The following is a 15002-nucleotide window of genomic DNA, read 5'->3' on the forward strand; positions in this document are numbered from 1 at the left end:
TTCCCTCCAGATCCATTCGCCTTCGTTCCCTCTTTCTTTTCCCTTCCTTCTCACCAATACTGTTAGAGCTCGTTATCTAGGCCACAGATGCAAGTATTATTCACACGGTGCCGAGTATTTCTAAAACAAACTCGAATCCGGAGCGATAAATAAACAGGCTGTATTTAATGTTATCGTTTGAAGATCTCATAAAACATCTTTCTGTCACGATTGCGACAAGAAGATATTTTCTTTCGCCGTTCGTTTCTTTCTTTTTTTTTTTCTTTTATTTTTTTCCCCTGGAATTGTTCTGATTGGAGTTCATCAGTGTCATCCTAATAGTTTTTTTAGTTTAGTTTATTATCTCTTTAATATCTTTTTCTTGTAATTATTTATTCACGAAAGATTCAATTTCCGTTTTGTCGTCTATATTAAACAATCTGTCTGTAGAATCGATGTTTATACAAAGTATAAACGCAACGGGCGCGCGCGTCAACTTTTTAATGGTTTAACGTAGCTTTCTGACCTTTCGCTTTTATTTTTACATTTTATATATATTTTTTTTTTTAATTAAAGACGCGATAACGATCAAATTTCAACCAGTTGCAGAACTCATGTTAAATCGTTGGCGTTTCAAATTGATGATAAATCAACGAGCATATGTTGTACATCCCGAGCTATATAAGGCTCGGATAAAAAGACATTTTACAAGTTAATTTGCAAATTCAATTTTTAAATAACATTTCCACGATTGTGCGTCGCGGAATAAACGGAGGGCGCTTTACGAGGCATAGTAATATTAATAAAGCACGTTTGCTTTTGTACTTTGGAAACTTAATTACTGCATTTACGTACTTATCGAGCGCACGCTCTGTCTTAATCGACGTAAACGTTCCTGGCGAGTAATTAAAGCAAAATCTTTTTGCTAATACTAGGCTACGCGACGGGATAGCCACGAGTGGGCGCGTGTCCACCGGCCGAGATTAAATATTAACAATTCGTAACGTTGAACAAGCCGATACATGAACGAAGGAGACTGTCCACTATTTTATCTCGTTCTCATCGTCAGGATACTCGGTGTACGTACCCTCGGACGCATACTTTGATCGTTAATTAGCGAAACAATAAAGTTACGAACAAATATCAAGTAACCATCGTACTCTTTCGATTTTTTTTACGGATTTCGACGCGCGGGCCCTCTCTTCCCGCGACATAATTTTTATCGCCAGGCAACTAGCGGCGGGTCGCTCCTCACGTTAAACACGTCGCTGTGATTCTTCCGCGTTCCGCGTACAATTCAATTACCACGGCTCAAAGTCAGCCCGCATTACGTCGTGAAATCACAACGTTAATAAACGGGGCATTTAGTTTGTAGATGGAAAACGCGCTATTCAAAGAGATTACAAACAGCCATCTGCCTCACCCTTCGGAGGTGCTCGCGCCCCTCTGCAGCCCACCCCGTGTTACCCCTTTCCCCCTGGCTCCTCGCTGGTGGATACTTCTCAGCTACCATACACTCTCGCATTCTCGCTTATAGAATTCTTTTCCCTCTCCTCCTCGCGCCGCGCTGTACCGTACCGTGCTGCACCGCACCGCGCCGCACCGCGCCGCACCGCATTGTACCATACCGCTCCGCACCGCGCCGCGCAGCGCCGCGTCGCGCCACGCAATCTCTCCAACCAACACGCGCATAGTAGTCTTCCCCTATCGCGGTGCCCCACTACGTCGCCTATTGCAGCGAACCAATATACCCGGAATCACATTGCCGCGCCGACCGCCGCGAGGAGTGTGCGTCGCCCGCCACGCTGTCATTATCGTTTTCGGAAACGCGTCGCTACGAGGCGAGGGCGATACAACGCGGTGTACACATATCCATACAGGTGTCGTATGCGTAATCGCGTGCACGCGGACCGCGGCTATCCCAGAGTTCGTTTCCTACTCGCTTGTTTCGTGGGGTGAGTAACGCCGAACTAAATTCGTGTGTGGTGGCAAAGATAATAACCGTGTGGCTTCGTGAATGTCTCGACGACGGGATTCTAACCTACTACGGATACCCGAATTCACAAGTGTCTCTTTAATCGCGGGCTCCATGAGTCCGTCGCTCCATTAGCGAACGCGCTTCGCCGTCGCTTCGCACGCTTGATGCTGAATTTTACGCCGGTAAGTAGACCCTGCGCCTCGCGTACGCGCGTTTATTTTAGTCGATGCGATTTAGCGTGCCCGCTATCGGCGCGTACAAGGGCGCGAGTCGACGTCGGAAAGTAAGGGAATCGCCGTCTGCACGTCGCAAGACACGTACGAGCGTACGTACATTGTTGTAGCGAGCGGCCCTCTCGTTGGTGCGCGTGGCGCCATCTCAGGAATCGGGAGAAAATGCGAGGGCGTGGAATTCATCCGAGTACTTACGGAGCGATTTCGTAATATTATGTTTCTCTTTGTCTTTTCTCTTTTATTCTTGCCTCTTTTTATCGCTTTTTTTTTTTTTCCCCCCATTCGCTTATCGATCGGAGGACGCATTCCCGCCTCGCCGCTTCCAAGTATCGGCGCGCGATTTCGCTGGCAACGCGCTGAATAGTTAAATACATTTTTACATTATTATTAGGGCAATCGGATCTCTCCCGTCTCCTTTCTTTCAAACGATTTGCGATTCTTTATTAACCGTACCGCCGATACGAGCTCCGCGAATTTACGCTTTAACTACGTTATGTTGTACGAATAGAATAATCAACAATGAATCACGTCGATTGTGAGCGCGTGATTGCTTTACCTATCATAAATCTTTATCAAGTAAATTTAACTTGAATGTGTTTATTTGATCTTTTTGTTATGTAAACAGAGAGTCACGTATTTAATCACTTTATGCTCAAGGTGAAACGCAAACGAATTAATCGCTTCAACGATTTTAACCGATATTAGCAATTACATCATTGATCGTAACGCGGCATAAAGCTTTAATTCGTAATAAGAAACGGCAATCTTCTTCGGAAAGAAACAATATTGCTTTAATAATGACATTAAACCACCGCTATACTAATTTAGCTGAGGTTTTAACCTTTTAATGCCTGGCTGGATATATTTGTTTCAGTTATTTAAAAAATTGTATTTGGTTTAAGAAAAAAAAAAAAAAAAATGGAATAATTCTTAAGATCGTTTTGAAAGTCAATAATAAGTTACACGAAAAAGTGGTAAATTTTGTGGGATTCGAATAAAACTTAATTTTCAAAAGTTTTTTCTGTGGCTAATTATAATTCTAAATTAAAATTTTTTTTTAAATGTATTCAGATGTAATTTAATCGATAAAGTGTACATAAAAGATATCACATTGATTTGTAGAAGCCTAGGTAAAAAAATTTCGAAACACGGAACGGAATAAAATTTTACATGCTGTGTATAAACCGTTTTTTTTTTTTCTTTTTTTTTCTTCTTTTTTTTTTCACTTTATTGATCCAATACAATTAATGATATTTAAAAACAGTGTTTTTAAAAACGTATAAAATAAATTTTGCTCAAATTCAAGGAAAAATACATTTAAATTCGTCACATTGAATTTACTGTTTTAGAACTTGAAATTTTAATACGAATTTATTTATACTCAACGACTTAAAAAAATTTTTAATAACTTGTAAATTTTATATTAATTATTAGTTTTTATATTAATTATTACCAGAAGAATTATACACGCGAAAACCACTTCGTCAATATTAATCTTCGTTTCAGATGCCAGTTATGTAATTGATTTTTCTCGGTTAAAATTTCCAGAACGAAAATAATTAAACTGATGATAAAGAACGCGCGTTTATTAGTTGCTGTTAGTTTATGCGTAGATATTAATATTGCAGGCTATTTGCGCATTGATTCCACGATAGAGTTCACATTCAAATATCGCGCAAATTTCGGCTTTGTCTACAAAGACATATTAGGAATAATCGCGAGAAAGGAGATTAAAGGGATAAGTTAAAAGGCTTTTGAAAGGAGGAACAATGCAAACTTCTTTTAAACAAGAAGTTATGAAATTGAATTGCGGCTTGAACGTAGAGATTATTGAATGTCAAAGTTGACAGTTTGTAAAAACGAGAACATCGCAGATAAATCCCTAATACATCATACATACTACTCGGGACATCCTTGTGGCTGTGCCGCAGCGTAACGTCAATGCAAATTAAACTCACGTGTTTCGCATTATTCTAATGCGTTGCGTCAAGTCGAATGCGTTATTTTATCACATCACCGAGAATTGCGATGTAGTCAGTTTTAACTTTCGCACGGTGAGCATTGTAATTAAACGACAATGTTACACACGAATCTCTAACGTGAGAATCAGATGCTGCCCGCAGAAACCGAAAATAAAAGAACGGCGATCATCTGCGAAACGTTAAACTGAGAAAACATATGTAATTTGTGAAATAATTATGTTACGTTACTTGGAATTGTATTCTCAGAAAAAAAAAAAAAGAAAAAAACGCTGCAACTGTTACGGGAAAGTTTCGCATTAAGTGAAAAAGTTGCGCATGCCTTTTCGTTCTCTGTATCGAATAACCTTTTATGAGCGATCACTATAACGTCCGTCAATCAATCAAAGAATAATCTCGGACTGCGCGTAAGTAGACAAATTGTTGGCGTACGTTCGGTTTGATTAAAAAAATTAATTTTACTGCACATAAAAAAATTGGTTTTATAAAGAAAGGTCTTAGCCAACTTAAAACATTTGTTGAGAAAGTCTACGTCTGGAGTTGTACGTTACATAATAAATGTGAAACGTATCCGACTCATACAAAATTGAATCCAATTCATGATGTGAGTTATACTCGGCCATTAGGCTCTCATGGCCAGAACAGCTTAGGTCAAATACGACGTATGTGACGCCTTAAGGGTCAAAGTTTAAATACTCACAAATTTTAATAAAAGTATTTTTGAGCGTTGCAAATAAAAATTATTTTTTTCTTTCTTTTTTTTTAGTGAAGTTAAAATATCGTAATATTTTGCAGAAAGTTTTATTTGAAATTATAATAAATTATTCTTCCTTTCTTGATGAAGAAACAGGAAAGATCTGGTATTTAGTTAGTTAAAAAGACACCTTAAATACATAAAATTTGTATATAAATCTTGTTACTCTGTATATTTGTAGGATAAATTCAGAAATAGTCGTATATATTAATAAGATTAATTCTTGTGACGAAGAAAATTAATAATTAAAATCAATTTACAATCAATTAAAACTTGTACATGTATATTTATGGATTTTACTGCAATTATTAGGTAATATAATAATTATATTATTTTTTTTTTACAAATTTAAATTTGAAATAACTTAACAATTTCAATTCATGAATTTTTTTGGCACCTACTTTTGTCATCATTACGTATCGCGTGTTGTGCCTGAAATTCGAGCTAATAAATATTTATATCGTCGATGCCTGTTTAATGTTTCTGATGAAAAATAGCAGTTTTAAATAGTATATCTTTTTACATAGTCATTTAGCGTTTATTATTCCATTATGTGGCATTTATCCCCGCATGGAAAAAAAAAAAAAAAAAAAGAAAAACTGCCATCGAAAGAACGCATTCATTCCACGATGGATGTTTCAAAGAATAGATGGTTCTATTGTTCCCAACATTATACGTCGCACAATCGTTACTCGGCAGATACATAGTTCACGTTCTAACGGAATATTCAACCTAGTGATAATAAATAAAATAATCATACTACGTATATTACTCTGAAATAATATCATTGTCAATAGTATCGAGTAATAATAAAGATTGAAAAAAAAAATTAAACGAAAAGTAATGATTTAATTATGTAAAGAGAGTTAAAAAAACATATTCTTTAAATTCGTATTCCGTTATAGAATTTTTTAAGATTAATTAAAGAAGAGAGAATAATTCTAAAATTACAAAAAAAAAAAAAAAAGAAAAAAAAGAACAATATTATTTTATGTATTTTTTAAAACTTTGCCTATAATAATATTTAAATTTTTTAAAGCATATTTTGTGTAGAATTGCACAATTGACAATTGATCGACAATTCAATACATCGCTGTTCGTGAATAAAAAATTATACTGCTTTGAAATCAGGAGCGATAATGACTGCAGAAATAACTGTGTAGCATTAACGTTGGAGGCTGATCACGCTATATTTATTAATTGAAACGTGCACAATTATTCGAGATAGAATAACCAGTCTTAAGTAACGGCGCATGTTAATCGCGCACGATTGATAATGTAACGGCTGCATATACATTTCCATTATAATACGTCTAACTCCTGATTGCATATATCAGTCGATATACCATCCATAATTAACCGCGAGGATAATATTGCAGTAATTTTACTATTTTTTTTTTTAATTTACTTTTTCTTTTATCTTGTATATGTCACGTTCGCTATAAATAGTTGTTGCTATATCGATTCGTACAGTCTGCAGTCCAGAAATTCAGTTTGTTTAATGTTTCTGAATTTATAAATCTGATAAAAACTATTCGCCGGAATATATCGGGCACATTATTATCCGAATGACATCACTAGACCAACCGTCGGAACTTATTTAAGTTCTTAAACGATAAACTATGTTATAATTTCCCACAACAATAGCGTGCAATTAAGTAATGACAATATGTGCTAAGTGGGTTAATTCAGATACGCCAGTACGTATAACGTATGAATTGTCTTATCCGATTGATATTGACAAATTTCACGTAATGCGGGCTTCTCGTACTTATTCAAATGTTAAATCACGAATGACCTGAAAAGATAAAAAAAAAAAAACGTGAAAAACTTCAAGAGATTAAATCTTTATCTCGAGTACGTTTCCCGTTTGTTTTTTCAATGTAGATAGTTTTTCCGTGGGGAAAAAAAATTAAGCAGGAATATATATTATAGGATAAAAAAAAATTTATCTTTATATGCTATAATTTAAAAAAATAAGCATTTGTCTTATAATCGTTGTATTAAGAACCGAAGTGAAGACTTGAAAGACTCCTTTCAAAACTGCGAGGACGGCGTGCGCTCCGTTGACGAAAATTCCCTTCGAAACGAATCGCTTACGATGTTCGAAACTGGTCTTGAATCTCACCATCTGGAACACGAGTGCTTCTCAACTACTTTTCCCCTCCTATATATAGTATAACGATTTCGGGGTAAACAGTGGACAGGTGCGGACGTGGATCGAGGCACTCCGTCCAACATTTAGCCGGCCGATTGTTACCTCGATTTTATTATTCCTGCCGCTATGCAGCTAGCCGCTATTTAGCAACAATCGCGAAGGTTCTTAATTTGTTAATTGCACAAATATAAATATGGTAGGTTTTATTTGGAATTTAATTAAGGAGTTTAACTCTTAATTAGGAATATTGCGCAGTGGATACGCAGTCTTACTTGTTTCAACTTTCTCGAATGATATAAAAAAGTAACATTAAGGATCCAATTTACTTTTATAATTCTATCAACAATATTACTTGCTCTTGCAGCTCAAATAATCGAAAATGAAAAGAGTCGTGGAATTCAAATATATCGTAGACTCTTTATTTCGTTTGCAATTTTATTTCATATACATATAATATATGTATATTAAACGGAGTATGTTAGGAACAATATACAGTAATTTAATATGTGATACGTTCAATATGTATATGTATAAGATAAAACGTTTATTTTAATTCTACGTTTTATATTTATCTAAACAACTCATTTTCGTTTTTGATTAAGCGCAATTCAATTTCATATACTGCATGGGTTTATTATTATTATTTATTGATCGCGTAAACAAAAGTTGAATTTTTTGGTACATATTTTACAAGTCTATCGACTAAAAATGCTGTTTTATTCAAAAACATTTTTTTATTTGAACATACAAGAGTTTTCGCGATATTCATTATTTCGTGATTTTTTCCGCTTTTGATGTTATCGCTGCAAAATGATTGCAATGAATGAATAGAAACCTTAATTACAATTTTTTCGCTTTTGATGTTATTACTACAGAACGATTGCAATGGATGAATAGAGGCCTTAATTACATACAGCATCAAGTTTGTTTGTTCTTTTGGAAGGAAAATATAATTGATGAGAATGAGAATTATAAAACAAGTTTTGCAGGAAAAACTTTATTCCCGTCATTTAAAATTAATGTTAGTGTTTGCTGAACGTTTTCTTTTTTTTTTCTTGCAATAAATTTATTTGGAACGGAAAAGGCTTTAAAATTTAGACAGTTATTTGTTAAAATTTAATCATCGTAAAATAAAAACAGATAGAGAAAAAAAGAACGTAGAAAAGAAGAAAGAAATTTGCGACAATGATCTTGCGCAAGTATTCGAAATGAAACGAAGTGCTCAGCTCATTGAGAAAGTTGAAAGAAGGGAGAAGGAAAAAAAAGAAAAAAAAAAAAAAGAAAAAGAAAAAAAAAATACGGAGAATACCTTTTCCCAACAAACGAATAACAGCAGGCAGGCCGAGAGAAGCGCCTCCACAATGAAACCCCCTTACATCTGAAATGGTTATACACACAGGTAGAGCTTCGCTGTTGCCGGGCTGTAAACTATCCATTGTGTTTCTCATTACTATGAGAACATACTGAAGCTCGAAAGTGACTTTTAATTACACGTTATTTCTTACGTTCGTTGTTCCTACAACAATTGCCGACAAATGCATTACATTTGTAAGAAAACTTCTCGGTAATTTTCTTATAATTTATTTAACCGTAATCTGTAACGCGATGTAAAAATGTAAATATTTTTCGATACTTTAGTCACGAGCTGGAGTAAAAGATTTATTCCTTTGTCGAACGAGATACCACCGTGATATTTCTTTGGTCGTGTAAATTGTAATATAAAATATCATATGGTATACCCGAAGCACTAAAGATTCCCCTTTTCTGTCTCTCATGCTTGCTCGCTTCTTCGGCGTAATTAATATTTTAACAACGATAGTAATTGATAATTTCTATGTCACCGTTATATCACGATTTAATGCGAATGTACAACGTGGAGGAGAACGATCAATGATATCCGAACAAACCGCATAGTTAATGAAATTCCATTACCGACGCGCCGTTTCGTTTCGACGTGGTTTCGCTGTAACTTTATCCTGATTTTTTTTTTGCTTTTTAAAAAACTATACGTATGTATATGTAATGTACGCATAGCGTTGAATTTCTCGAGGAACGAAGGTAGCTATATCTATTGCATTGTTTCCGTTCCGCAGCCACTGTATTCGGTGGAACGCGGTAACATCCTGTTAAACGTCTGGCCGTTACTATGATATGTCAAACATTGCTCATCGGCATAGCTCACTTGCAACTATCTTGATTACAGATGTATGCTTTTCTAAAATACCACCGCGCATTCTAATCATTGCGTCAATCCTGCAATCTGTTACTTCGGTACGCAATATAATAACTAGACGCAAGATTTACTATGTTTTCACATAGTTGTTTTATATATTTCTGAAGAAACTGAGATTCTTAGTATTTTTTTTAGGAATTATGTCTTGCAGAATTTATAGGTGAAATTTGACGGCGCACAAGGAACATATTATACTCATATTTTAAAGGCTTTATAGTAATATTTTAACACTAATTTGATAAAATTAATGAATACATTTGTATTTCAATGGGTTTTTTAATTTTTTTTTTAATTTTTTGCATTTTAAATACTCTTTCTAAAGAACTACTCAATCCCAATGCGTGATGTAGAGCGTAGTTTTTTTTTTTTTTTAATTTTTTTTTACCGCCGAGAAGTATGACAGGCTGAAGATATCGTTTGTCTGAGACAAATATTGAATAACTTATTTCAGCTCGGTGCTTCTGCAAATAAAAATCTCTATTAAATTGTGTTGTAATATTTTTATGTCAGGAATCTGATTATATAAAAATCTCTCTTTTAATAATAACGATCGAATCGATATTAAGTGAATGCTCTCGTAAGAAATACGGTAATGTCTTTCGCCAAGTTTTGCGTGAAACGAAATTTTCGTCGAACGGTTACGACTTTACTTAGAGCTTTCTACTTTTATTTTTTCAATGATGTTAAATGATCTTGATGCCTCGAGACCTACAGTAAACTTTTCTCTCCGGCTTTATATTCATTTACGCGCTATATTTTATAGGTTTAAGTTAGATGGATAAAAAATTATTTACGAGCGTAAAAAGAAAACTTGTTAACTTGTGACAATGCCGATCAACGTATTTATTTTATTTTAATTGGTGGTTTTTTTTAACAGTTTGTAAAACATTTAAGAAAAGAAAAAAAAAAAAAGTCTGGGAAACATGTCACATTATTCAGAAAATTAAAAACTCATGGAACTGTAATAGCCCCAGGAAATGCATAGGCGGCGGAGAAGCTCTTCTTTTCCTCTTAAAAAACTAATTTACATTAAACTTAATCTTATTCATAACTCATCTTAATTTTAAATTAGAAATTGGTTTGGGTTCCTTTTCGGAAAGGAATGCAGGAAGGAAGAAAGAGGGGGGGGGGAGGGGAGAAAGAATCCCTCTCCTGTTTACTCGTTTCTTATGAAACCATTATATTAGTTTCTCATGAGTTTCAACTTTCGACGAGATTTGTCCTACATCTCTTGCTGGTGAGGTACCCAGAGGGGGAAGGAGAAGAGGGAGAAGGGGACAAAGCTTTGCCCCTCGCTACACTGCATTTCTTGGGGAACTATTATTGCCCAGTTCCACAGGGGTTTCTTAACTTTTGATGCAAAGGAAGGCACTAATTTTACGTAATATTTTTTTTTTTTTTTTTTTTTTTTTTTTTCTAACTTTGTTTGCTAAATATCTCAAAAAACTGAATGCTCACCAATTACAGTAAAGTGACTATTAATCAGCGTCATTGCCTTTACAATATGTGTCAAGACCAAAGTCATCGCGCGGCGAGATGTTCGTTCAAGTACACATTTATTATATGCGATGCACATATACGTACATATTATTATTATTTCTATTACGGTATTCATATTAATAAAAATAATAATAATTCTAAGCTTGATATATATTATATATAGATATATATGTACACTTCAAGTTATCTTCTGATTGCTCAAGATACCTTTTTTTTTACTTATTTCAGAGAAACGACAACCTCGACTTATCTTTGAACGTTCCACAACATCATCAAACATCGTACCATCACGACAACTACAACATGTCAGACCAGGTGGGTGAATCACTAGCGATAATTTGTCAGTAGTTACCATATTCCCGTGATACTTTTTGTCATTTTAAATATTTAAAAAATCTTAAAAAACCACAGATCTATAATTACCAATCATAAAAGCTATCAGTAAGACGTGAATTACATATAAATTAATTTTTTTTATGACTAAAAAATGATAATGATCGACCACGCGATGGTATTTCGTAACATTATAAAATGGATCTGTTTTATATATTAATGATAGTAAAAAATGTTTGATAAAAAATAAAATATAAGGGCGCAAATAGCGAATAAATGTGGTTATGTCCCGATTAAATATAGGATGCGCTCAATCGCCCGCCAGTCGCTTGATTCAATTTAAGTGCTCAATAATTGTCAATCTGCAATAAATAACCATCAGTTATAATTTGTTTAACGCGGCAATATTGCCTGTCCGATTTTACAGCAATAGAAAATCTATTAAAAACGAATGCTTTCATTTTTAGAACAACTAATAACAAAAATTGTTTGCTAGCAACAAATTGCTTTCATTACAAGCTGTATTTCTATTTGCGCACATTTATTTAATTAGAAAATAGTGCCGACCGTGTTTCCCAAAAGGAAAGTAGTCGGAGCGTACGCGATAGCAAGTACTATCTCTTAATATTTATCACCTATTATTAAAAAAAGAAGGAAAAAAAATCCCCCAAAGATTGCATCTCTTAATTTATGAAACTTGCATATTTCGCAAACATTTTTTGTAAAATTCTCGCTTATTATACTTCCAAAGTAAATTAGGAATATAAAGGAATTTATTTAATTCATATTGAAATAATACGTAACTTGTATACGTGAACACAGACTCAAAATAGAACGAACAAAAAAAAAAAAAAAAAAGATAAGATAACGAGTAGGCTGGTTGTATAACTCAGGAAACCATCTAAATAATATTTCTTCAAGAAGAAGAACCAAGTTGCGAGAGTTACGCGCAAGTTTTAACGAGATGGCGGAACGAGTTTAGTTCACAGCAAGGAAAAGAAAAACGACGAGGACGACGACGGCGACGGCAAGAAGAACGATATTTCTTCATTCGTTCGCCTTTCTCTTTACCCTCACGTTTCTTGAGTCGATCGTACTATGCTTTTTTTTTCTTTCTTTTTTTTTTATCTTCTTTTCTTCTTCCAACTCTCCATTTACTTGCAATCCAATGTGATTCGTGAATACAGATTTAATGTCGTCCGTGAAATGAAGATAAACGGGGAACAGGTGATGAAAAAATAGCTCGTTGAATAAAACAGCAGTATTAGTTACATCGGCGTGCCGTTAAACATTTAGCTGATAGTTATTCTGTTCAACAAAAACAGTTTTCGACATATTTGTAATAATTTGTCACGATAAACCTGCTTTGCAAGATTACGCGCGAGTCAAGTTGTAATATCCATCACGAGTGGGACCGCGAGAGTGTAAACGTAAAGTGGATTTCAGTAAATACATAAATAATTTCCCAAAGTAGACATAATAAAGTGATTAATGGCACGTATAAATCTAATTTACGTGCATGCAACATTATCTATCCTGTTCTACAAAATTGCGCAAAATTGCGCTATTTGCGATATAACAATTACTTGAACTTCGATTTGTCATCATCGCCAGCTATTTTCGATCATTACCGGTAATAAAATAAAATAAAGGCCGATAGCTATAACCGTACGATCGATAGTCAAGCATGTTTCTTTCAAAGAAAAATTTCCGACGCTATTAAATTCAATTTTAAAACTTTTATTCTCCCCATACTACTACGTGTGCTGCGGCTAATTTATTTTCCTTCTCTGTGAAAGGGAATAAATTTCTAAAAGGATTCCGAACAATATAATACTATTTATTACCCACTAAGGGACATTAAAAAGGTTGATTCTTTGATTTCACTTTTGCATCAATCTTCTCCTTTTCTTCGAACAGATTCTTTCTCTAGAATCTTTATCGTTCCTTTGACATATAGAAACATACAACAACTAAAAGTAAATCTTTATTTTCTTTTTTTTTTTTGTTCGTTAATACATTTTTTTGTAATTCAATATTAAAAATAAACTTGCAAATTTAATATTTAAAAAAAGAATTGAGTTGAAAAAAAAATATAAGTTTTTACTGGCTACAAAACTTTATGTGAAAAAAATTGAATCCAATTTATGTGTAAAATTTCTTTGTTTCAGACGTTTCATACACCGAGCTTCGGTGACGAGGACTTTGACATCCCAGCTATTCATGCTCACTCGCATCAACAGCAGCAACATCATCAACATGACTCTATGCAAGCATATCAGCCTCAGGTATACTTTTATTTGACAATATTAAAATTAATATTCTATCATGCATGCATATCGGAGGAGTATTAAACTTTTAAATTAATTCTTAATATAAACGTCTTGTGTTAAATTTATATTAGCATTTCTATTAAATTTTTTGTTCCCTGCAAGCCGTTATAAAGATAATAAACCAACGCTTAAAAATATGTAATAATATCCATGCAACCATTAAAAAAAGATATCAAAAAGAAAAGAAGGACGACGCTAGAATGATGTATCAGCTATTTAATAACTTCCGCATTCGGGCATTATTCGTATAACGTTCGAGACATTATTTTTAGATGCACACTCATCGTTTTCTCTCTCGCTCTTTATCGTTTAAAAATAAAGAAGCGTAGAGATGTTAAAGTGTGCAATTGAAATACGTAGAAATTCCATGAGCTTTATCAGCGAAAAAAAAAAACCTAAGGAAAATAATTGATTTGCGTAATATTATTTCGCAACAAAACACCACTTTTTAAGATTGTTTTTTTAATTATTGTATTTATATTAATATCCGGGGGAAAAAATTCTAAATAATTTTAAACATAATTTTATATGGATATATTTTAATTTTTTTTTTTTTAATTGACTTGATTACAATTAAAACTTTTTTTTTAATTATATGCAGATTTATTACGTACGGATTAATGTTTTACTGTCTACATATGTTAAATCATTGTAGATAATGCAAGGTAGCGGTATGCAACAATCACCGGACGGTATGAGCTTGGACGCTGGTGGATATCAGCAACAACTCTATTTGCAACAAGATCATTCGATGCAGTCTATCAATGTTAGGTAAGTGCGACTCACTGCTTCAAGTTACCGTTAATGTTAACGTTATAAGTTAACCTTTGATTTTGCACATTAAATTTATATATCCTTTGAACCCGCGTATCTATACAAACATAATATCTACAATGAATCTATTAATAGAGAAGATAAAAAATTAAGTAAAAAAATTTACTTATTATCGTATATTAACTCGTGACTTTGTAAATTATGCAAGATAAAAGATATCAGTGCAGCGACGATTAAAAGAAATTTAAGAGAAAAAGAAAGATATATATAGACAGGCGGGGGGGGAAAAAAAAAGAGAAGCAGCGGGAACGTTAAGATGGGAGATAGAAAAAGAAAGAGAGAATCTCAAAATGTCATGTTGTTCTCTTTCGTTATTTTTCGAGTTTGAATAGAGCTGGAACAGATTTCGAACAGATGGCAATGGTCGGAAGATAGGTATGTAATCTGAGACGTAACAAAGCAAGATTAATGAACATCAAACATTCTTTAGATATCTTATGTGATCTTTAGATAGCTTTAGCTGGCTAATATGATCGTCCGTCGCTATTAGTGATATTATGAAAGCACGCAATTCGTTTACTTCGCAATTAAAAATCGTATCTCCATGATTGAGTATCATTATCCTATTAAGATACGCAAAGCTTTATTTTCTACAAAGAGGAAGGTTACACCGATTAAGGTTGACGCGGAAATAAGCGCGAATCTGAAATTACGTTCTTCACGAATGCCGTGACTATTTTGCAACGTT

The 15002-nt window shown here is 34.0% G+C and overlaps 1 protein-coding gene across 6 annotated transcripts in view; it reads left to right on the top strand.

Moving 5' to 3' along the window:
- Positions 1–15002, top strand: part of LOC139107285 (TOX high mobility group box family member 3) — a 57936-nt gene that overhangs the window by 38854 nt on the left and 4080 nt on the right. For 5 of the 6 annotated variants that reach the window (XM_070664749.1, XM_070664753.1, XM_070664748.1 and 2 more), the window contains 3 exons: positions 11043–11129; positions 13319–13435; positions 14136–14251. In XM_070664749.1, coding sequence (XP_070520850.1) covers positions 11043–11129; positions 13319–13435; positions 14136–14251 — 320 coding nt within the window. Of the gene's footprint in view, positions 1–1719; positions 2140–11042; positions 11130–13318; positions 13436–14135; positions 14252–15002 lie in introns of those variants that run through there. The other variant, XM_070664750.1, reaches the window with a different exon arrangement.

Source organism: Cardiocondyla obscurior, linkage group LG12 (genome assembly GCF_019399895.1).
Source record: "Cardiocondyla obscurior isolate alpha-2009 linkage group LG12, Cobs3.1, whole genome shotgun sequence".
Taxonomy (NCBI): domain Eukaryota; kingdom Metazoa; phylum Arthropoda; class Insecta; order Hymenoptera; family Formicidae; genus Cardiocondyla; species Cardiocondyla obscurior.